Source organism: Ranitomeya variabilis, chromosome 3 (assembly GCF_051348905.1).
Source record: "Ranitomeya variabilis isolate aRanVar5 chromosome 3, aRanVar5.hap1, whole genome shotgun sequence".
In the NCBI taxonomy this organism is placed as follows: domain Eukaryota; kingdom Metazoa; phylum Chordata; class Amphibia; order Anura; family Dendrobatidae; genus Ranitomeya; species Ranitomeya variabilis.
In genome coordinates this window covers 55,366,411-55,390,475 of record NC_135234.1, presented here as the reverse complement: position 1 = coordinate 55,390,475, position 24,065 = coordinate 55,366,411, and the positions used below count along the sequence as shown (strand labels likewise).

At 40.7% G+C, this 24,065-nt stretch overlaps 1 protein-coding gene across 6 annotated transcripts in view; it reads left to right on the top strand.

Annotated features, from left to right (window-relative positions):
* Positions 1–24,065, top strand: part of ROBO1 (roundabout guidance receptor 1) — a 1,469,611-nt gene that overhangs the window by 1,389,878 nt on the left and 55,668 nt on the right. For 4 of the 6 annotated variants that reach the window (XM_077294069.1, XM_077294067.1, XM_077294070.1 and 1 more), the window contains 3 exons: positions 2,377–2,548; positions 11,806–12,003; positions 21,525–21,551. In XM_077294069.1, the coding sequence (XP_077150184.1) occupies positions 2,377–2,548; positions 11,806–12,003; positions 21,525–21,551 (397 nt within the window). The remainder of the gene's footprint in view (positions 1–2,376; positions 2,549–11,805; positions 12,004–21,524; positions 21,552–24,065) is intronic. The other 2 variants (XM_077294071.1, XM_077294068.1) reach the window with 1 other exon arrangement.

Sequence of the window (24,065 nt, the reverse complement as noted above, 5' to 3'; positions counted from 1 at the left end):
TACACTGCCAATGTTGTAAGTTTTCCCACCTACAAAGAATGGAGAGATCTGTGATTTTTATAGGTACACTTAACTTGTGAGGGAGAGACCCTAAATATAAAAAGCAGAAAATCCCATTGTATGATTCTTATATAATAATTTTGCATTTTATTGCATGAAATAAGGATTTGATACAATAAAAAAACAGAACTTAATATTTGGTACAGAAACCTTTCTTTGCAATTACAGAGGCCAGACATTTCCTGTAGTCCGTTACCAAGTTTGCACACACTGCAGCAGGGATTTTGGCCCACTCCTCCATACAGATCTCCAGATCTTTCAGGTTTTGGGACTGATGATGGGCAACAAGGAGTCTCAGCTCCCTCTAAAGATTTTCTATTGGGTTCAGGTGTGGAGACTGGCGAGGCCGCTCCAGGACTTTGAAATGCTTCTTATAGAGTCACTCCTCAGTTCCCCTGGCTGTGTGTTTTAGGTCATTGTCATGCTGGAAGACCCAGACATGACCCATCTTCAATGCTCTTACTGAGGGAAGAAGGTTGTTGGCCAAAATCTCATGATACAAGACCTCATCACCCTCACTTCAATACAGTGCAGTCGTCTTTTCCCCTTTGCAGAAAACCACCCCCAAAGTATGATGTTTCCCCCACCATGCTTCACAGTTGGGGCAGCGTTCTTGGGGTTGTAATCATCTTTTTTTTCCCTCCAAACACGGTGAGTGGAGTCGGTACCAAAAAGTTCTATTTTGGTCTCATCTGATGACATGACCATCTTCAATGCCTCCTCTGGATCATCCAGATGGTCATTGGTGAATTTCAAACAATCCTGGACATGTGCTGGCGTGAGCAGGGGGACCTTGTGTGCCCTGCAGGATTTTAATCCATGACGGCATAGTGTGCTACTAGCACTAATGTTTGAGACTGTAGTCCCAGTTCTCTTCAAGTCATTGACCAAATTCTCTCATGAAGTTCTGGGCTGATTCCTGACCATTCTCAGAATCATCCTAACCCACAAGGCGAGATCTTACATGGAGCCCAAGACAGAGGAAGATTGACGGCCATCTTCCATTTTCTAATAATTGTGCCATCAGTTGTCGCCTTCTCACCAAGCTGCTTGCCTATTGTCCTGCAGCCCATCCCAGCCTTGTGCAGGTCTACAATTTTATCACTGGTGTCATTAGACAGCTCTTTGGTCTTGGCCATGGTGGAGAGGTTGGAGTGTCATTGAATGAGTGTATGCAATTAATACAGGTAAGGAGTGCAGAGTAGGAGGGCTTCTTAAAGAGAAAGTAACAGGTCTGTGAGAGCCAGAATTCTTGCTGGTTGGAAGGTGAGGAAATACTTATTTCATGCAATAAAATGCAATTTAATTATTTAAAAATCATACAATGTGATTTTCTGTTTTTTATTTTTCGATTCTGTCTCTCACTGTTGAAGTGTACCTACGATAACAATTACAGACCTCTCCATTCTTTGTAGGTGGGAAAGCTTGCAAAATCGGCAGTGTAACAAATACTTATTTTCTCCACTGTATATATACATAATAGATAATACAGAGATACTGGATACAGATAGACGATAATACTTGGATATGAGAGATATAGGTAAACCAGCCCCATTCTACCATTGCTGGCCTCCGCCAGCAAACATCAATCAGACTCCAAAATACAAATAGAAAATATGGAGACAGCAATACAATCTGAGAACATGTTTATTCTGTGCTCCATCTTACCATCAGCTCTTTGTGTGTTTGGGGAGTAGTTACCTTTTTTTTTTCATTATTAGGTGTTTTATGTTGTGTGTGTTAATGCACAATAGATACATTTTATCCACACTCATTGTTTTTAGAACAATATAATGCGTCCCTGTATTTTTCCTACATTTTGAGTGTAGTGATCAGTGGCGGACAGAGACAGAACAATGCATGGTCCAATAGCCCCTGCTTTGGAGGTGGTAGTGGCCCCCTTACCTCTGGGGCCTCGGTGCGGCTGCATTGGTTGCACCAGTGATATGTCCGCCCCTGGTAGTGATAGCAGTCAGCCATGTGTTGCAGCGCGCTGTCTCTCCGATGGTTGTATAGTTCGGGCAGACTATGCTTCCAGTAACTGTTGGGGGTCACTGTGGAGGGACCCTAAAGAGCTATCATTTAGTGAATGATTTTGGCCTGAAAAGTTACTGCACTTATAGAAGAATTATAATAATGTAACAACTGAATTAAAAACAAAAACATAATGATAAATGAATTTTGGGGACCCAGAAATCACAGGATCCATAACAAGATGTATAATAATGGCAGCTATAGGCAATCCCCCAGCCGTCACTCAAGGCCGGGTCCGTGTTCTCCCATGGTGGAATATTCATTGTTTTTCTTGCTTTCTAGGTTTGGTGTCTTGGAAATGAAACCCGATATCACATTAACAAGACCGTTGATGGCTCCACTCTCTCCGTAGTCATCCCCTACCTGGTACCTGGCATCAAGTACAGCGTGGAGGTGGCCGCTGGCACCGGGGCCGGGCCCGGGGTGAAAAGTGAGCCGCAGTTCATCCAGTTAGGTGAGTTATATACCAATCCTATGTAATGCCCTCCCCCGGTACTAGGATTACAGAGAAAAAGAGACAGACTATATTCCAGGGACCACCAGCAAATGCCACTAAATAACATATTGTATTAGAGTCACAAAGCACAAACATTAAAATCAATTAAAACCATAGGAATGAGTACCCCCTGGAATAACACATAAGAAGTATAGTTATGTGACAATGTCAGAAAATCTGGTCAAACGTAGGCTATAATAAATATATAATAAATCATGGTATATACATAGGGACACTACAATCCAACCATGAGCAGGAAGGTATAAATGACAAGGTGTCATCAAAGCCCATATACTAGTTACCCGCCATATAGTCCTCTGGGTGACCACACTACATATTTGTCATTCCAGGACCCACACATGAAAGAGAAAAAAAAAGGTGTTTGTTGAAAAATGTCTTGCAAGAGTATCAAATAATAAACAGAATAGTTTCATGGTTGGGTGTCTTCGCCGGTTGTGCACCTCAGAGGTTTAAGTATATATGGAGCACCAATCTCAGGTTAGGCCCAATATGTTGGTCAGTACTAGGCTCCAAAATAAAGCTGCTAGCATGTCTCAGATAGGCACACTGCATACCAATGTGGGCATAGCCTCAAACAAGAACCAAGTAGATGTAAGCTATATGTGGAGCTAGATAACCAACAAAATGAAGGTCCCATGCGTAGTCCTTAATCATTTCAAATTGGTGCAATGCAAAATTACACAGCAGATGCTCTGTATAAATAAAGATTATCCTATAAAGGTCAATCAAACCATACACGGGGCAGCACAAAATCAGTAGCCTTATGTGTCATACCACATGCCATGGCAAAAAGTTAGATAAGTGTCATATAGACAGAAACAGGCTAAATGCTGAGCCACAGCATAATAAAATATGTGCACCTATTGAGTATGACCAGAATGAACGCAAACCTATAATCCAGGGTCCTCCCCCGGTACACTGCCCAGTATATGTCTGCATTGTATCAGTGTGAATGAGGCGGTAGAAGCGCTGACACACCTGTGCAACTATATGGAAGTTTTCACATCGTCCAGTGGGAGGCAGATACAGGGGTGCTCATGCCAAAAAAGCACCGTAAGACAATGCAAAAAAGGAAGGAGTAGAAAAGGAGCGCCGCTCACAAGTGGTGTGGGATATAGCAGCACTGTTATTCAGTAGTTGCATGAGACATAGAGACATAAGGAATGAATGAGCGACAGCTGTTTCATGTAACCTGCTCTGAATCCCTCACCAGCCTGCAATCCACATAACAACCACAGGGTGGCCAGTCGCCAAAAAAACATAAAATCTTTCAGAGTTTTGAACAATCATCATTTTTTCTAAAGAAGACTAATTATCTGTCTATGAGATTGTCTTTATGTGACAGAACAAAACCTAAAGAAATTAACTGCAACATAAATTGGTGTGCATGCAGCGTGCAAGCGTATAGCCACACTGGCCACTAAACAGACGAAACCCAAGATAAAATCGTAATATGCAAATACCCTGCAGTAAATAAACAGCAATAGTGAAGGAAAATAATATAGGGTGCTTAGTTAACATCATTTTGAACAGAAAGATGTAAAAGCCATTCCACCGCGTCAAGGTGACCCTATTCAAAATGGTCCTAACCTCTAGTATTTGAACGTTACCATTGGAGATGGCGGACGAACCCGAACAGTAAAGTTTGTGGTCCGTGCCAAACACCTACTGTTCGGGCACAGAGCCTGAACGTGGACTTCTCCAGGAGTTCAGAACATTACTGTGTGAGCCTGCAGCTGTGATCAGAGGTATAAAGTTTACCTCCGGTCACTGACGTTGGCTGATCTAACTACTACTCCCACCAGCCTACGCCTTCTGCTGCTAATAACAGCGGGAGCAGGCTGGCTAATGGCATTATTCAGCAGTTGGCACCTGCACTCTAAATAAATAATAATTCCCCTGTATTTTTTATTAGAATCTGTTATGACCTGGTGGTTAAGAGGCCACACTGATATGACCTGGTGGCTAAAACGCAACATGTGACGAGCTCTGAGAAGGTGGTATCTCTACTGACCGCAGTCCCTAATCCTAACAACAACACTAGTAATAGCCGTGGGATGTTCCTGACTCTCCCTAGACACCTCTTCACAGCCTAAGAACTAACTACCCCAAAAGAAGGAAATAGAAAGCTATCTTGCCTCAGAGAAACCCCCAAAAGGAAAGACAGCCCCCCACAAATATTGACTGTGAATGGAGAGGGAAATGACGTACACAGAAATGAAATCAGAATTCAGCAAAGGAGGCCAATACTAAACTTGATAGACAGAGAGAAAAGGATACTGTGCGGTCAGCATTAAAAACTACAAAATCCACGCAGAGTTTACAAAAATGAACTCCACACCGACTCACGGTGTGGAGGGGCAAATCTGCTTTCCCAGAGCTTCCAGCTAGCCTGAATAAGACATAGTGACAAGCTGGACAAAAAGAGACATATTTGCAGAGCAATAGAGTCCAAGCAAATAGACAAACAAAAACTAGCAAAAACTTATCTTTTGCTGACAAGGACAGGCCATATGAGAAATACAAGGAGAGAACCAAATCCAACCAAGAACATTGACAGCAGGCATGAACTAAAGCCCAGAGCAGGTTTAAATAACAAACCCAGGCAAGGCGATTAGTGAAGGCAGCTGCTACAGCTACCTAAAGGAGCAGCAGTTCCACTCGAAACCACCAGAGGGAGCCCAAGGGCAGAACTCACAAAAATACCATTAGCAACCACAGGAGGGAGCTCCAGAACGGAATTCACAACAGAATCCAGGCAAAACTGACAGCTGTGTGCTGCAATGCTCATCTGTCAGCTATAGCAAGGCTGGTTATTAGGCCCACGCCGTTTTTTTATTTAATGTAAATGAATAATTTAGAAAAACGGCATGGGGTCCCCCATTTTTGACAAACAGCTGAGCTAAAGCAGATGGCTGGGGGCTGGTATTCTCAGGCTGGTAAGGGGCCATGGATATTAACCCACCCCCGAGCCCGCAGCCTCTCAGAAAAAGCTCATCTGTTAGATGCGCCAATTCTGGCTCTTTACCCGGCTCTTTCCACTTGCTCTGTAGTGGTGGCAAGTGGGGTTCATATTTGTGTGGCTGATTTCCTCTTTGTATTGTCCAGTGACATCAAGCCCATGGCTTATTAATGGAGAGGCGTCTTTAAGACACATTTCCATTACCAATCCTATAGTTGTATTGTAAATGAACACAAAGCCAGAATAAAGTCTTTGAAATAAAAAAAACACACTTTTCCTTTTTTATTTAAAAATAATAAACACAGTTATACCCACCTAATGCCCAATTCCACTGAAGCTGAAGCCATGGTCGCCTGTAAAAAAAAAAACAATAATAAAAAACAATCATATTCCTCACATATCCATCACTCTGTACCATGACGTAATCCGTGTCTGGGGATAAACAGTTTTCAACATGAACAGTGCCAAGATGCGACCGTCCAGGCTGATTACCACTCTCTAGTCTCAGTGACTAATGGTGATGTCATTGAGGTTACCGCAGGTCACTGAGGCTGTGTTCCAGCCAGGCCCCTGAACTGCGGGGACCTCAGTAAGATCACTACTAGCACAGTGAGAAAAAGTCTCATGGTACAGCGGTGAGTTCACCACAGTTCACTGGGAGAAATATATAAAATGAGAGGTCATAAAAGCTCCTGTAGGGGGAATAGTTAAATAGTTAGACATCCCAATATATGTGTTCGTATAGCCTTCCTTAATTTCTTCTTTCCTCTTACACTGTACAATTATATTAATATATGCTACTTTTATTATCATCAGTCCAGACTTCTTTTTTTTTCCTTTTTTTCTTTTTCATTAGTCCAAGACTTCTTTCTTGTCTTGGTTTTCTGTAGTGGTGCTTATTGCTGCTTCCTGAGAAGAGAACATTCCTTTCCCATTCTCTCTTCTTAAACTCTTTTTGCTCCTTACTCTTCTCCTGAACTCACTGAATTGTGTTTCGTGCTGCACAGATCTCACAGGTTAAGAGTAGAGTGAGGACCCCGTTAATGAGAAATGATACAGGACTTTGAAGCTCATTTGGTGCCCAATTATTAACAGTCTGGCTGTTGCTGTAGAAGCGTGCCATTAGAAACTGGGCTGGACCCAGGAAGGGTAAATAATACCCTTGTTTATTTGTTTATGCAACTACCACATAAAACAAAGTTTTATGAAAGTCGACAACCCATTTAACATTAATCTTCTTAAGACATGTAGATGGAAACAAACTTTATTTCTTTTGCTAAGATAACTGGTCGGCTGATGCTTTTATTGCCTGGTTTTGCTCCCGTACCAATATACTGCAGCAGGAATGAAAAAGCAAAATGTCATGACCTGCGTTTTTATTTTTTTACCACCAGGTGGCAGAAGCCACCACTTACAGTCATTATATTCCCTTTTGCAATATTGTAAATGTGGCATCTATTGTTTCCATCTATACTCTAGACGTACTACAGTGAATATAATAGAGATACTATAAGTATGATACAGTAGATATAATACAGATACTATAGGTATGCTTGCAAATCTCATATCAAGAGATGCTATTAAATTAACTTAGTGTTCTAATTCAGTTATATATTTGCTTCTTAATTAATTGATGTTTTATAGAACCAATAAATTAAAATATTTCAGTAATCGTCTACAGTTGCCAAATGCTGTCATTTTCTCATGACTTTTTAGTTGTTTTTTTTTTATGATTAACTCTTTTTTTGTGCTATACCCAGCACTGGATAATAATGGACTTAACCACTAGAGGGCTCCCTTTACTCACAAAAGACATATCTGTGTCCAGTCTGTGCCTTCATAAGTCATATCTTTATATAGGGGATATATTCAGTCAGTATAACTATAATATATTTATTTGACAAATTTATAGTAAATACATTCCTGGAATGTATTGTTTCAGTGCTATTATATTTTAGTTTTTATTGGGGTTATGAAAAGCTCTGAATATGAAGGACTGCATGGTAGCCAGTTTACTAGTCATCTAATGATAATATCCAGTTGATAAAACAGTGATTTTATCAAAACTACAACAAACAGCCCAGTAAGTGACACATTGCTGGAATCAGGGTCTCTTCCCATACACCATGCTGCTCTCAGATCAGATAGGAAAAACCTGCTGACAGATTCCTATTAAGCTTGAAATAAGACACGAGTTAAACCTATAACCTATAACGTTGATCCAGAGGAGCAAAAACCTAATTTTTGTGTATGAATATAAATTCCTCTGTCAAACTCTCTGCTTGCTGTCGTTGAATATCAAGGTTTGCTTCCAATCTCTGTTCATTCGTTCACTTGCACCGTTCTTAGTAAAATTTCAACAACTGACATGACGCAAAGCCGTGGGAATTAAGGAGTAAGTTCTGTTGTCTTAAAATTAAAACTCTGTTCCACTTCTCCATGCTTCAGCTGTGCTCGGGCCGAGGATGGGATATAGGGGGGCGGCCTAAATTCATTAGTCATGGTCCATTTTATATGGTTTTGCCCAGCTGGCCTGATACAAGAACAGTCACCAAGCGCCCTCATAAAACCTGATCCAGTTGCTCGCCCCGGCTCACAAATAGCTGTGAAATCCGTAAACCTGGGCGATCCAGGTGTCAGAGACTGTGGGGTCACAGCCATCAGAGCAGGAGACTGTGGGCCCGGATCTGCCCTGAGTGAATGTGGCAGGGACGTGGCTGCTGTATAAGGCTCCTTTATTAGGATGTATGGCCAATCCCTCCAGCCCTCCTATATTCCAGGGTCCCTGCTAGAGATGAGCAAAATGGATTCCAGGCAAATAGAATTCACTTTGAAATTTACCCCAAAATTTGGTTTTACTGGAATCTGATTTTTTTTTTTTTTTGCGATTCGCTTTGGGCAAGTCCAGCAAAATGATGGCCGGTCGCCAATTTGCTGCATTATATAGGGTTGTGAAGGAATTAAAATATATCTCACTCTCCCCTTTTCTTGGCCCTCCCTGTCCCACTCGGCCTAAAAGTAGACAGGCTCTTCTCTTTTCTGTCTTCTGACCAATGGTGATATAAAAATGAGGACGGCGAAAGATGTGACTGGGTTAGTGATGAGCGAGTGTACTCGTTGCTCAGGTTTTCCCGAGCACGCTCGGGTGATCTCCGAGTATTTGTTAGTGTTCGGAGATTAAGATTTCATCGCGGCAGCTGAATGATTTACAGCTATTAGCCAGCTTGATTACAACCAGGCAACCCCCACATGTACTCAGGCTGGCTAGTAGCTGTAAATCATTCAGCTGCCGTGATGAAAACTAAATCTCTGAACACTAACAAATACTCGGAGACCACCCGAGCAACGAGTATACTCGCTCATCACTAGTCACAATACATGTGTTTAGAGAAATGATGGGTTCATCACAGGACCGGTGGAAAATTTCAAGGGATAAAGGGTGGAAAATACTAGTTTTCTGGCAAGTGCAAGCCATACAAGTGACGGCGTCCTAAGAACCATCTCGTGCACCAGAGTTTTCAACTCTTCCATGTACCAGTCCCCCCTTAACCATTCCTTACTTTTTACGGCACCCTCAACCCCCCATAGTCACTTTACGGCAGTAGATCTTGATCAAGCACTACCTTACCATGAATAAACAAATCAGACGTAAGAACTGAGTGTTGTGATATATTTATTACGGTTTTGTCACCCTCTCCGCTGCCAAGTGTGTATCCGGCGTTCATCACCCCAGTACTCGTTCCCAAATACGCTTACTGCCGTTGCTTCCCCTTAATGCAGGGTTTCACCATCCGTGCCAAGTGTTAAGTGCTCGAGGGATGCTGTAATCTGCACAGTCAGATTTACAAGCACTTATGGCTATTGTTGCAAGGTGCACAGGACAAGGGTTACGGCGTCTCGTCAGTCAATCACAGGGTATTAGGGAAGATTGGAGGCTTGATTCATTGCTCATCACCTTTATTTATTTTTTTTTAAAGCTGCAGAGAAAAGAATCTTGTAACTTTCTCAGCTCTGAAGTGACACGGTCTTAAAGAGACTTTGAAGTGCAAAAATGGTAGAAAAATCTGATTAGGTAGTATGCAAGACATTCTTCAAGTTCATGAAATAAACGGTCTTCTAGGATACTAACAGGAAAGGCGGCCATCTGCTGGAACCTAAAGGGAAACTGACAAGTCCCTTAACGCTATTATCCTGTAGATATGGGGTTAATCTGCAGGTTAATAGCATTATAAAGCTGTGCGACCACTGTACTGAAAGTCTGGCTACCTGTAGGACATGAACTTTAATGCTCACGGCAGCCTCTGGCTTTCAGTCGTAGAGGTGTGGCCAGCGCGGCTTCAGTCACCGCTCAACATAGTCAGCTGTAGCTGCACCCCCAGCACTGACTGACTGGCGCTCAGCAGTGCAGCAGTATGGAGCCGGCTGTCAGTCAGTGCCGGGGCATGGTTTCTGCTGCTGAGTGATGACTGGCCACTCCTCTATGACTGAAAGCCGGAGGCTGCCAGGAGGAGTAATGTTTGTTTCCTCCCAGTAGCCCAACTTCCAGTATGGCAACCGCACAGCTTCAGAATGCCATTAGCCTGCAGATTATCCCCATATCTGCAGGTTACTAGTATTTTTTGACATGACAGGTTCCTTGTAAAGGGAGGTTAGCATCAGAAAATGATTTACTAGTTATATCAGGTATTTGTATAAATGGCATTATTTAGGGGTTGTTACCAGTGTGAGACATGTAGATGAGGAGAGAAGACTGTCCATCATTACATGTCTCACGCTGTTAATTCTCCTTTTATTTAAAATAATCTCTGGAGGCCGATTCTCCGGCCCATAGATCTTAGCAGCTCATTTACATATTTTATTCATCCTTTCTTGACCTGCAGCATGAGCATGGGCAGCACGGTGGCTCAGTGGTTAGCACTGTTGCTTTCCAGTGCTGGTGTCCTGGGTTCAAATCCCACAAAGGACATCTGCAAGGAGTTTGTATGTTCTCCCCGTGTTTGTGTGGGTTTCCCTAGGCTTCTCTGGTGTCTTCCCACACTCCTAAGCTGGTGGGTTCATTTATGATACATCTAATGTATGTGACCAGTTTAGGTCTCGTGCTTTCTCCCAAAAACTGAGACAGAGATGGCCAATAGATTAGATCATGACCAACATTGAATTTTTTTTTTTGTCCTTTGACTTCCTCTTCTTTGTACAACCATGAAACATATATCTACTTATGACGGCCAACACAACAAGTCATCAGTTCAAAGACTCGTAGGCAAGAAAGAAAACGTTGTTCATAGCTCACGTGGCACAACATCTTATATCCTTCCTTCTCTGAGGCTTCGATGCTTCGACACCGGTTGTTCTAGATGTTTATTACTCTTTTCAATCTCGTTAATTGGCTTTCATGTCTTAACATATGTTTAGCTCCAAGCAATGAAAACTACTGAACTCTGAACAAAGGCTGATGAACTGAGTTACATGTGGATATTGTAGTACAGTAACATGGATGTATGAGCTATAGACAAGGCTGTGCCTACCGGCTAGAAAACTTCAAGATGGGGGGGGGGGGAGATATATGAATGACCCTATAGTATAAGAGAACTGAGTATTCCAAAACATCTAGATCCAAGAGTCAAAGCCAAGGGTGCATTCATACTAGTAATGGTGTCGGAATGGGTCCCAAGGGCCCACCAGTAACCAACTCCAGGGCCCCACCTTTGGGCAGAGACAGACTGCCGTATTTCTCATGTGAGAATCACATCGTAAAACTCGTACTGGCCTGGCACCTCTCCTGACCTGAGCAAGACAGTATGATGTATTACTATGCAGCTGTCAAGCTCAGGTCAGGAGAGCCTACAGTCAGTACGAGGTTTACAATACGATTCTCGCACGAGAAATACGGCAGTCTGTCTCTGCCCTTAGTCTGTATATGGTGATTCAAGTATATAGTGCCAAGTACTGCTCATAGAAGAGGGTGGTGGCCCACCGGAGAATTCTCCTGTTCTCCTGTAGACCAGTCCAACCCTGGGTATAAGAAATGGCATCATAAGTAAGACACTTCATGAATAGGAGGTTTTACTGCACCCATCGGGCTTCTCAATAAGTCCCTACACAAGGATGTACAATGCGATACGTTTATAGGATAATATGATAATCCTACTTGTATTAATTAATTGCCACAAATTTTAATTTGTGACTATCAGTAGAAAATGTAAGAAAATTGTCTTTTTTTTCTTTTTAATAGATTCCTTTGGAAATCCCGTGCCTCCTGGTGATCAAGTCAGTCTTGCCCAGCAGATATCAGATGTGGTAAAGCAGCCAGCCTTTATAGCGGGGATCGGTGCGGCCTGCTGGATCATACTGATGGTATTTAGCATCTGGTTGTACCGTCATCGCAAGAAACGCAGCGGACTTAACAGCACCTACGCTGGAATCAGGAAAGGTATCCAGAGCCTCTGCACAGTGATGGCACACTACAAATGGCTGTAGTGGATTGTCTCATTCTTAAAGTAAAGCTCCAGGTTCAGCATATATTATTATAATTGCTCATTTTAATCTCAGTAGTGACTCACTAATTTCTTACCTGGCTTTTGATAATTCTACCATATTTACTATTATCCTGCAGGCACCATCAGCGGATTGTAGGCGGTCATGTATGATGTCTCGTAGAACTGAGCCACAGATTGTGTTTTCATTTATGCTAAACTAAAATAATTTTTGTATTTATTTATTTAATTTGTTTTTTGATCACCCTCGATAGTTGTGAAACTTTGCAAATCATTTTAGGATTTGTCTTCAATCCTGTAAAAAAAATTGCATGTAAGTGACTTTTCCTGCTTTCCGCCAGTCCATTGTCCTGCCTTTAGCTGCATTGATATCAGAACATACTCATTTGGAGTACAGATGATGGCAGTGATGGGTGATGGGTCAGCTCAGCACCTGTATCACTAACATTGGGGATAAGCTGCTGCAGGAGACTGATAAGCACAACACTCAGAGGAGGAGACCGTGCCGACCCATCACTGCCATCAGCTGTACTCCAAATGAGAACGTTCTAATAGCAAAAAGATTGGGGAGAAAGCAGGCGAAGACGCTTACATGCATTTTTTTACACAATGGAAGATGAATCCTCTAATAAAGTGGTTTACAAAGTTTCATAACTTTTTTGATGACTAAAATAAAAAATGAAACCTTTGGTACTCTTTTCGGTAATTGTTAGTTCCCCTGTAATGATAATTTAATGTATTCTTTCTTTGGTAACCATTTGTCTCACTTTATGAGGATTGCAAACAGATTATTTCCATACTGAGGTTACTGTCGTCCATGGGAACAATTTTTGTAAAAGTCTATTTTCTATCAGTGCTCGAACAATCAGATTGATCTTCTGTACTCTTCTGACCTCATGACAACACTTCCTGCCCTATGTCCTGATCACGTTCATCTTTGTCTTAGGGATGTAATGTAGATCTTAGTTACCATCCACATCAATAGTATGTGTGTGTATATATATATATATATATATATATATATATATATATATATATATATATATATATATATATATATACGGTATATATGTATATGTATATGTATGTGCGTATATACCCCAAAAGAATGGAAGTAAAGAGCGAACTAACACATGAACATAAGAATCTATTTTATTGAAAGCATAAATAACAAACATTTTTAAAAAGATGAGGAGAAGAGTCATGGATTGTCACATGAGCAGGAATACATGGGGTCTCCAAACAAAATGTAGAAGGTAAGTATAAAAAAAAAAAAGGAGGGGAGAACTGATGGCACTAAAGATAAATCTGGATGGAAGATAACAATATATTTATTTTGTTATTTATTCTTTCAATGAAATATATTTTTATCTTCATGTGTTAGCTTGCTCTTTACTTACATTTTTTTGGGTATATTGTTTGATTGGAAGTGCGATTTACTTGTGACTGATTTTTCCTTTGGTTACCTGTGTGTGTGTGTATATACACTATGTTCCAAATTATTATGCAAATTACATTTTTATCAGATTTTCCTAAATGGTCGGTGCAAATGACAGTCAGTCTAATAAAAGTAATCACCCGTTAGATTATACATCGAATTTTATTGAAGAAACCTCCCAATGATAACAGTATAATCTCCAAAATGAATAAAAGCTCAAAATGCACTGTTCCAAATTATTATGCACAGTAGAATTTCTAAACATTTGATATGTTTTAAAGAACTGAAAATGCTCATTTGTGGAATTTGCAGCATTAGGAGGTCACATTCACTGAACAAAAAAGCTATTTAACGCCAAAACATCCCAACAGGCCAAGTTACATGTTAACAAAGGACCCTTCTTTGATGTCACCTTCACAATTTTTGCATCCATTGAACTTGTGAGTTTTTGGAGAGTTTCTGCTTGTATTTCTTTGCATGAAGTTGGAATAGCCTCCCAGAGCTGCTGTTTGGATGTGAACTGCCTCCCACCCTCATAGATCTTTTGCTTGATGATACTCCAAAGGTTCTCTATAGGGTTGAGGTCAGGGGAAGATGGTGGCTACACCATGAGTTTATCTCCTTTATGCCCATAGCAGCCAATGACTCAGAGGTTTTCTTTGCAGCATGAGATGGGGCATTGTCAGCATGAAGATGATTTTGCTCCTGAAGGCACATTTCTGCTTTTTAGACCATAGAAGAAAGTTGTCAGTCAGAAACTTTATATACTTTGCAGAGGTCATTTTCACACCTTCAGGAACCTTAAAGGGCCTTACCAGCTGTTTCCCATGATTCCGGCCCAAAACATGACTCCTTCACCTCCTCACTGACGTTGCAGCCTTGTTGGGACATGGTGGCCATCCACCAACCATCCACTACTACATCCATCTGGACCGTCCAGGGTTGCTCAACACTTATCAGTAAACAAGGCTGTTTGGAAATTAGTCTTCATGTATGTGTGGGCCCAATACAACCATTTCTGCTTGTGAACACTGTTTAAGGGTGGCCGAATAGTAGGTTTATGCACCACAGCAAGCCTTTGAAGGAGCCTACACCTTGAGGTTCGAGGGACTCCAGAGGTACCAGCAGCTTCAAATATCTGTTTGCTGCTTTGTAATGGCTTTTTAGCAGCTGCTCTCTTAATCCGATGAACTTGCCTGGCAGAAATCTTCCTCATTATGCCTTTATCAGCACAAACACATTTGTGCTCAGATACAGCCACAAATCTCTTAACAGTACGATGATCACGCTAATGTTTTTGAAAATTTCTAATGTTTTCATCCATTCACCAAGGCATTGCACTATTTGATGCTTTTCAGCAGCAGAGAGATCCTTTTTCTTTCCCATGTTACTTGAAAACTGTGACCTACTTAATAATGTGGAACATCATCTTTAAGTAGTTTTCCTTTAATTAGAATCACCTGGAAAACCAATTATCACATGTGTTTAAGATTGATTTCAGTGATCCATTGAGCCCTGAGACACAATACCATCCACGAGTTTATTTGAAAAACAAAACAATTAAATCTTTATGACACTTAAATCCAGTTTGCATAATAATTTGGAACACAGTGTATATATATAATGTGTGTGTGTGTGTGTATATATATATATATATATATATATATATATATATATATATATATATATATACAGTATATATATATATATGTATACTGTATGTATATTCGTGTGTTTTACTGTATGTATGGTATATGTGTGTGTGAGTGTTTATATATACAGTATATATATATATATATATATGTGTGTGTGTGTATGTGCATATATATATATATATATACACTCACCGGCCACTTTATTAGGTACACCATGCTAGTAACGGGTTGGACCCCCTTTTGCCTTCAGAACTGCCTCAATTCTTCGTGGCATAGATTCAACAAGGTGCTGGAAGCATTCCTCAGAGATTTTGGTCCATATTGACATGATGGCATCACACAGTTGCCGCAGATTTGTCGGCTGCACATCCCAAAGATGCTCCATACAAGGCAGGATGGATCCATGCTTTCATGTTGTTTACGCCAAATTCTGACCCTACCATCCGAATGTCGCAGCAGAAATCGAGACTCATCAGACCAAGCAACGTTTTTCCAATCTTCTACTGTCCAATTTCGATGAGCTTGTACAAATTGTAGCCTCAGTTTCCTGTTCTTAGCTGAAAGGAGTGGTACCCGGTGTGGTCTTCTGCTGCTGTAGCCCATCTGCCTCAAAGTTCGACGCACTGTGCGTTCAGAGATGCTCTTAGGCCTACCTTGGTTGTAACGGGTGGCGATTTGAGTCACTGTTGCCTTTCTATCAGCTCGAACCAGTCTGCCCATTCTCCTCTGACCTCTGGCATCAACAAGGCATTTCCGCCCACAGAACTGCCGCTCACTGGATTTTTTTTCTTTTTCGGACCATTCTTTGTAAACCCTAGAGATGGTTGTGCGTGAAAATCCCAGTAGATCAGCAGTTTCTGAAATACTCAGACCAGCCCTTCTGGCACCAACAACCATGCCACGTTCAAAGGCACTCAAATCACCTTTCTTCCCCATACTGATGCTCGGTTTGAACTGCAGGAGATTGTCTTGACCATGTCTACATGCCTAAATGCACTGAGTTGCCGCCATGTGATTGGCTGATTAGAAATTAAGTGTTAACAAGAAGTTGGACAGGTGTACCTAATAAAGTGGCCGGTGAGTGTATATATATGTATGTACAGTGTATATTCATGTGTTATATATACTGTATGAATGGTATATCTGTGTGTGAGTGTATATATATATATATATATATATATATATATATATATGTGTGTGTATGTGTATATATATATACATATATACTGTATGCATATTCATGTGTTATATATACTGTATGTACAGTGTGTGTGTGTGTGTGAGTATATTTATGTGTGCGTGTATGTGTATATATCTATATATATATATATATATATATATATATATATATATATATATATATATATATGTGAGTGTGTATATACGGTATGTGTGTTCAGGATGCTGTTAGTATACTATGAAAAAATCTGCTAGATTCCCTTAAATGGTTGTGTGAGACTATATGACCGCTGCATATTTATATTACATTGTCTGCAGCTAGTGTTTGCACATACATGTATATATGTATACCGTGTATATACGGTATATATTTATATATACTGTATATATACACACAGTGCACATTTACCCATGAATATGAGCAGCTCTCAGGCATTATTCCATTATACCCCCCACAGTGTCTGATACGAGACCCTTATGCAGATTTTCCTGGGCTACATGCAGACGCAGCAGGCATAAATACACAAGGTGCTGATCTGCTCCATGACTCCGGTCCCCGAGCGTCTTTCATCTAGTTCCGAGCTCTCACTGTGCTTATGCTGTTAGGTCACATAAGAAGATGTGATGACTAGAGCCTTTCATGTCCCCTCGGCCGCGTCCTTGTGCTTATAGCTGAACGCTCTGGACTCTTCAGTCCTGTTTGAATAGCGGCACACTTACAAGCACCTCTTTATGGCGGCTTGTTACCATGGTGCTTCCGGGAAGGAAAGAGGCTTTGTTTTGTTTTATTTTTTTGTTTATCCTATTTTCATTTTGGACCAAGTTGTATTTACATTGTAAATAGAGAAAAAAATGGAGGTCGTGAAATAAGGAGCAGATTGTTAAAGATCAAGGACAGTCTCTGCACTGGGGATGAATGGGAAGAACAGACGGCGCCTGAATAGTACAGTTCTTAATGAGTCCTCATAATGGGGACCAAAGGTGACGATAAGCGATGACGCCCCCCCCCCCCGTCAACTATCCAGCTAAATATATATTACTAAGTATATACTACTTGTGTGCTATTTTATATAGACTTATAATGTCACAATCTGCTATTTATGGTTTTACATAGGACTGCAGGGAGATGCGTAGCACTATATTATTACAAAATCCACTCTGCTATATATTAAAGTAAAATACATTATATGACATATACTTTTGACATCAGCATCCGTGCATTAAAATATAGAAAAAAGTAAGCGATTTTCATTTTTTCCTATTTTAAAGCAGTTATGGATAAGATAATCACCAATCAATGTAGGAAATAATCTAGAATGAGTTTTCTAATGTTTCAAGCTTTTTTCTATACAAGTGAATTGGAAAGAGTTGCAGTACCACTCATGGCCACTATACCCTGGATGGCACTGTGCCACTTTCCGTGCACCACATCCCCCACAATCGGCTGATCGGCAGTTATGCTGCAAATTGGACTATCACTAATTTCATATTGATGAACTCATACTGATGGATAATCAGCATAAAAGTCCCAGAAAACTTAAGGTTTTCTACGTGCCTCTATTTTTCTGTATTCCATTCACTTTTGGTAGTTCTTTTCTTTTTTTTAATTTTGATTGAAGTTTTCCTACAGTTCACACTGATTGTATATTGTTTTGTTAGAGGACCTAATACACTGATGTGTCTTTTCTTTACCTTTACTCTTAACTCAATATATACCGGGATGAAGGGCACGAGATGATCAGGAAATCAGAAATTTCACTTTATTACCAGTATTCCAGTATATAATAAACTGAAAAAAAGTGAAAATTAGTTAAGAATTGTTTTTTGAAACAAAAAGCTTAAAGCACACCCTTCCACCCTCTCTGTGTGAGGCCGAAATTTAGTCAAATATCTTTTTCCAACATAGGAGGTGACAGTACTTAGGAAAGCTCAATGTGACAAAAGTCCAGTCATCCGATGATGATTAGTTAATATCGACGGTGTGCCGAGAAATGCAAGTTACTAACTATGGTTGCAGCATGGCTTAGCTGTTAACTTCAGGATGACGTTCCTAACACCACTAAATATGTTTTTCCCAGTAAATAGAAAGTTCCCAAATAGTACACTATAAACCCAGCATTGAACCATCACAAAATATTAAAATAAAACACTTAAAAATAGCAAAAAGTGAGCACTTCTAATCGTCATTATGGTAAGGGAGACCTTTCACCAGTTTGAGAATGTTAAACTGGCCACATAATGGAATAGTGGCTACAGAGGTGAGTAAAACATTGTTTTTTGTTTTTTTTTAATTTCTTCTCTCCATTGGTGTAATATTCGCTTGTAAATTTTAGATTATAACTTATTCTATGTCCATTTGAGCGTTGCTAGAGATTTGTCTCTGGGGGCATGTACTTCTTCCCCTGCATGAGGTTGACCAATCATAAGCAGGCAGTGTCAAGAAGGGGAGAAAAGAACACGCCCCCACAGTAGGTTAGAGCAGATTTTTCAGCGTGAGACATGTAGTGACATACAGCCTGCTCTTCTCACTGGTCTAGCTGTAGAGCTGTGTGTGATTACAAAGTGTTGGGAGTAAAGCAGAGCCGAGTGTGATTACATAAACCTTCAGCTTCCATCTCATGTCAGCCAGTGTTGCTGAGCTCTATCTCATTACAAACACCTCTGCCATAAGGTGAAAGCTGATAGGCTGTATATAATCACACTCATCTTTGCTCTGCTACCGTAATTTTGTGATCACACTGAACTCTGTAATGAGATCAGTGTCTGTTATTACATGTCTCACGCTGAGAAACCTGCTGTAGCCTATGGTGGGGGGGGGGCGTTCTTTTCTCTCCTTTTTGACACTGTCTGCTTATGATTGGTCAACCTCATGCAGGGGAAGAAGTACATGCCCCCAGAGACAAATCTCTATTAATGCCCAGCTAAACATAACATAAATTATAACCTAAACTTTACAAGTGTACATCTGCGAGTGAGTAGAGGAGAAATGAATAGTTTACTTTGCCCTGCAGCCACCATTCCAAGGTATGGCACGTTCAATCTGCTCGAACTGGTGAAGGGTCCATTTTACATTTTCTGAAAATATATAAAACGGTAACCTAAAGGGTGTTTCAATTTGCTATATGCAAGATCTTAGCTTGCTGGCAATGAAAGAAAACATTATTTTGGTTTTTAGTTGAATGCTAAGAAAACGTTTCCATTCACTGGCAGCAATTAGGGATCTTATAAATGCTAAGGTATTATAATGCATAGTATGTTAGAACATTGCAGAATTTTTAATTTATGCTCTAATTAAAGAGGTATTCCACTAAGAAGAAGTTGTCACCTATTCTGAGAATAGGTGGTAACTTCTAGATTGGTGTGGTCTGACTCCTGGGACCTCCCCCCATTGTCAGTACAGGGTTAGCCTCATCAGATTGAAGCAAAAGCATGCATGATTACCTCTCCATTAATTCTCTATGGGGCAGGCAGAACACTGTATTTGGCTTTCTCCTGCAGCCACATAGAAGATGAAGGACACAGGACCATAGATCCCTCATTCGAGCGAACTGGACCGAGAAAAGCAAATGACAGTCTGATCAAAGTATGATCAGAGTGTGATCATAGTGTGTGCCAATGCTTTCGGATGAGGATAAGATGGAGAAAAAAAATTCTCCATCTTATCCATTGAGTCAGTGCACGAAAATCGGACTGCAATCAGATGTCATCCCAGTGCAGTCCAAAGATTAGCACACACTCATTGACTTGCAAGGCCGAGTGCGATTCCATAATTGGATTAACCTCGGACATGGTGCAACTTTTTTTCTTGGACCAACTCAGTCTGAGGAAATAATTGGACACATTCCCGATCCCATAGAATAACATTGGTTGGGCGGAAAATATGATGGTGTGAGCGAGCCCTAATGGGGATAGGTGCCCTGTTTTGGTGGTCACTGGTCAGCGTTGGTCCTAGTCATCAGACCCTCACCCATTTAGAAGTGATCACCTATCTTGTGGATACCTACTGGAGTACCTTGTAGACCATAAAACTAGTGATGAGCGAGTGTGCTCGTTACTCAAGTTTTCCCGAGCATGCTTGGGTGTTTCTCCAAGTATTTGGGCGTGCTCGTAAATTTAGTTTGTGTTGCCGCAGCTGCATGATTTGTGGCTGCTACACAGGCTGAGTACATGTGGGGATTTCCTAACAAACAGGCAACCCCCACATGTATTCAGGCTGTCTAGCAGCTGCAAATCATGCAGCTGAGGTGACACAAACTAAATTTACGAGCACGCCCAAATACTCGGAGAAACACCCGAGCATGCTCGGGAAAACCCGAGTAACGAGCACACTCGCTCATCACTACATAAAACCTCTTTTATGCACAAGCAAAGCAGTTAAAGGGGTTGTACAAGATTAGTAAAACATGGCTGCTTTCTTTCATTACAGCACCACACCCGTCCTCAGGTTGTGTATGATATTGCATCCATTCACTTGAATGGAGCTGAGCCACAATACCAGGCACAACCCATGGTAATGACATGTGCCATTTTTCAAATTTTGGACAACCTTTTTAATGACTAATCTGTAATAAACTAATATCAATGTGGCTGCCAAACTGATAATATTGCAGTGTAAGAATTCAGTGAAATTTGGTTGCCTATGAGTTGTGGTAAAATTGCAGCATTATTATGATTTGGGAGCGACTCTGTAGGGCAATGGAAATGCCGATCATTGGTCTTGAGTCACAGGTGACCCAATGCTTCTGTGCAGTCCTAGGTTTACATACTGACTCCACCGATGATGTATCCACTGCCTATCACTAAGTACCGGCTGTAAATAGGAGCTTATTTATCCCGCGTCCTGCCTGCTCTCTGCCCGGTAATGTGCTCCAGCTCCGAGGACGCCGCCGCTGCGGCCCTTATTGATCAGGATAAGATTTATACCCACCACATACAACCCTCTTAAGCGTCTCCGCTCCATTATTCATAGGAGAAATAAAAATTGAACTAACACTTAATTGCCGACGAGGCTCACATGCGTTGAAAAGCGCTCCGACTGCAATCACCGGGCCGCGCGTGTCACTCACCTGGCCTCTTGCCTGCGCCTGATTTACCGTGTGTGGCTGGATATGGACTAATTTGAGATGTGCACTTTCTTCCTTCAGCTTAATAACTTTTTTTATTTTTTTTTATTTTGATTTTTCAGTTCCATCTTTTACCTTCACACCAACAGGTATATTCAGTATTTGCACTTTCTTTCTTTTTTGTCTGTCTTGCATGTGCTCTAGAATAATATTCCTTCACTTCTATAGAATATTTTGGGTTTTGCTGCACTGGAAATGGGGTGGGATCCGAGTAGCTTGATATGAGCAGCCATGGGCCCCACCAGTGTTGGGGTCACTAGCTCATTCTTACCCTTGCAATAAATGCTGCCTTTCAGCGGAAGTCTCTTGTCTGAAGCCAGTTATTTTTGGGGAAAGGTGCAGATGACCAGGTATTCTTTCATCCAAGAGAATCTGGACGATCGTGCAAACCGCACTCTGATTAGAGTGTCGGCATAGTGTGCTCCTATTCACTCCGAAGAGGAGAAGATGGAGAAAAAAAGTCTCCATCTTCTCCATTGTGTCGGTCTGTGAAAATCATCCAAGTGCCATTTGATGTTTCCTCGGGCATGATACGATTATTTTCCCCTGGTCTTAGTAAAAAATCGGACATGTTCACGGTCCCATATCATAACATTGGTCCAATGTTGTCTTCTATCACACTTGGGCCGAAAATACCCTTATCTGCACCTGTCCAAAGAATGAGGATTGTAGGAGGATCACTAACCATCAAATGGCCCTTAATCCTAAAAAAGAGGCATACTGAACCATTTTGGTGATCATTACGCCAATCAGCCCTCGGAGACCTGAAAGGAGCCACCGAGGGACCTCTCATGACCACTAATTGTTTAAGAGGAGTTGAGCTACTTTAAGGTTAATCTGTCAGCAGGTTTTTACTATGTAATCTGAGGGCACCATAATGTGCACCATAAACCTTCTGACAGATTCCCTCTAATGCACTTGACATCCTAAAATTCCCCCCTTCCCTGTTTTAGCTGTACCCTTTACCTCAGCTGGTTATAGAAGCGGTAGACCTTAGAAAGCACTTTTTCTATTGGAGCTCATGAACACGGCATAATATAGCTACACTTGGCACGTATCTGCCATCAGCGCCCGTAGCCTTCCATAGAGCCATATTGTACTATATGGTGCCCTATGGCTTCATAGAGACGCTGAGCGACGACCACTGTGACTGTAGATAACAATAATGACCACAACTGAGCAAAAATATTTGACTTAATGTTCGGAAAAAAAATGCCAATGTCAAGAAATTGATGATAGGTTATTCCAAAATAATTTCAGGGAAAATATTGTTAGATAAAAATTGTAATACCTAGTGCAGTGGAAAAAACTATTGCATTGGAATTTGCATACGCGAGCATATTTCTGAAGGAAATTGCAATTTTCAGTCAGGTATTTAGAAGAAAAATTAGATTTTTTTTCTTCTTTTCCTGCTAAGACTGCATTTTGCGATTTCGCCCCAGCATCACTGGTGGCAGAGCCGCACTCCATTGGCAATACCTCAGTGACAGATTTAACACTGCCTCTTAAGTTTTAATCCTGTTATTGTAATCACTGCGAGCAGTTATCTCTGCTTTGCAGGCTGCCAGCTTGGGATTCTTCTAAAGGGCCCCCGATTTGACGTCTTTCAAACATATTCCTAGTCAGAAAACGCATAGCTGTGGACTCCATCAGCATTTCCCGTGCAGCTAATCCCTTATTAACTCTTTCATGGAATGTCTAAAAATAGCCAGTTACTAATATCTGCCTTTATTTTATTTTGTTGGAGGGGTGGGGGTGGGGAGAGGGGACGCTACTGCATGCCGATAACCTATGATAAAACCTAAAAAAAAAATCAATAAATAAAATAAATTCTCAATAATGCGATGTACATATCATCAACAATGGCCAGCAAAATCTTATGAAAACACTCGTCAAAAATAAAATTATTGCAGGGGTGATGCTTTTTTTTTATAAAAACATAACAAAAATATGAAGGTTTATTAATTCTTTTAAAAATTTGATTCTGGAAGGATTTTGACTATGTTCACACATGACATTTTTGCAATGTTTTTTTTTTCACCTATAGAAAGCAATGATAGATGTTTCTGCTGTATCTTTGCAGTGGTTTTTTTGTGAGTAAAACTAAATTTGTTCATGTATTGCAAAAGAAATCACACGTAATCTGCCTGAAAAACACAGCAAAGCGGAAAAAAAAAACCCACAGCAAAACGAATAAAAAAGCAAACAAAAAGAAATAAAATACAGCAATAAAAAAAAAAAAAGAAATTAAAAAAAGCGCAGCAATAACGCAACTGTTTTTTGATGCCAAGAGTAAAGTTGTTGGGTATGTGCACATAGTACAGTTTTTCCTCACTTTTTTTCCACAAAAAATGCAGGATTTTACTGTCCCAGCAAAGTGAATGAGATTTCTGAAGAATCATGAGCGCATTGTTTATTTTGTAGTGAAATATTTCAATTTTTTTCAGCATTTTTCACCTTTTCTAATGAATGTGAAAAAATACACACAAAAACCCTGCAAAAATGACAGTTGTTTTTTTTTTATTTATACAGCATTTTTCCTGCCTAGAAACACACATTTTTGATTCAGAAATGTCTAAAAGAAGGGCTTAATGTGAGCACAA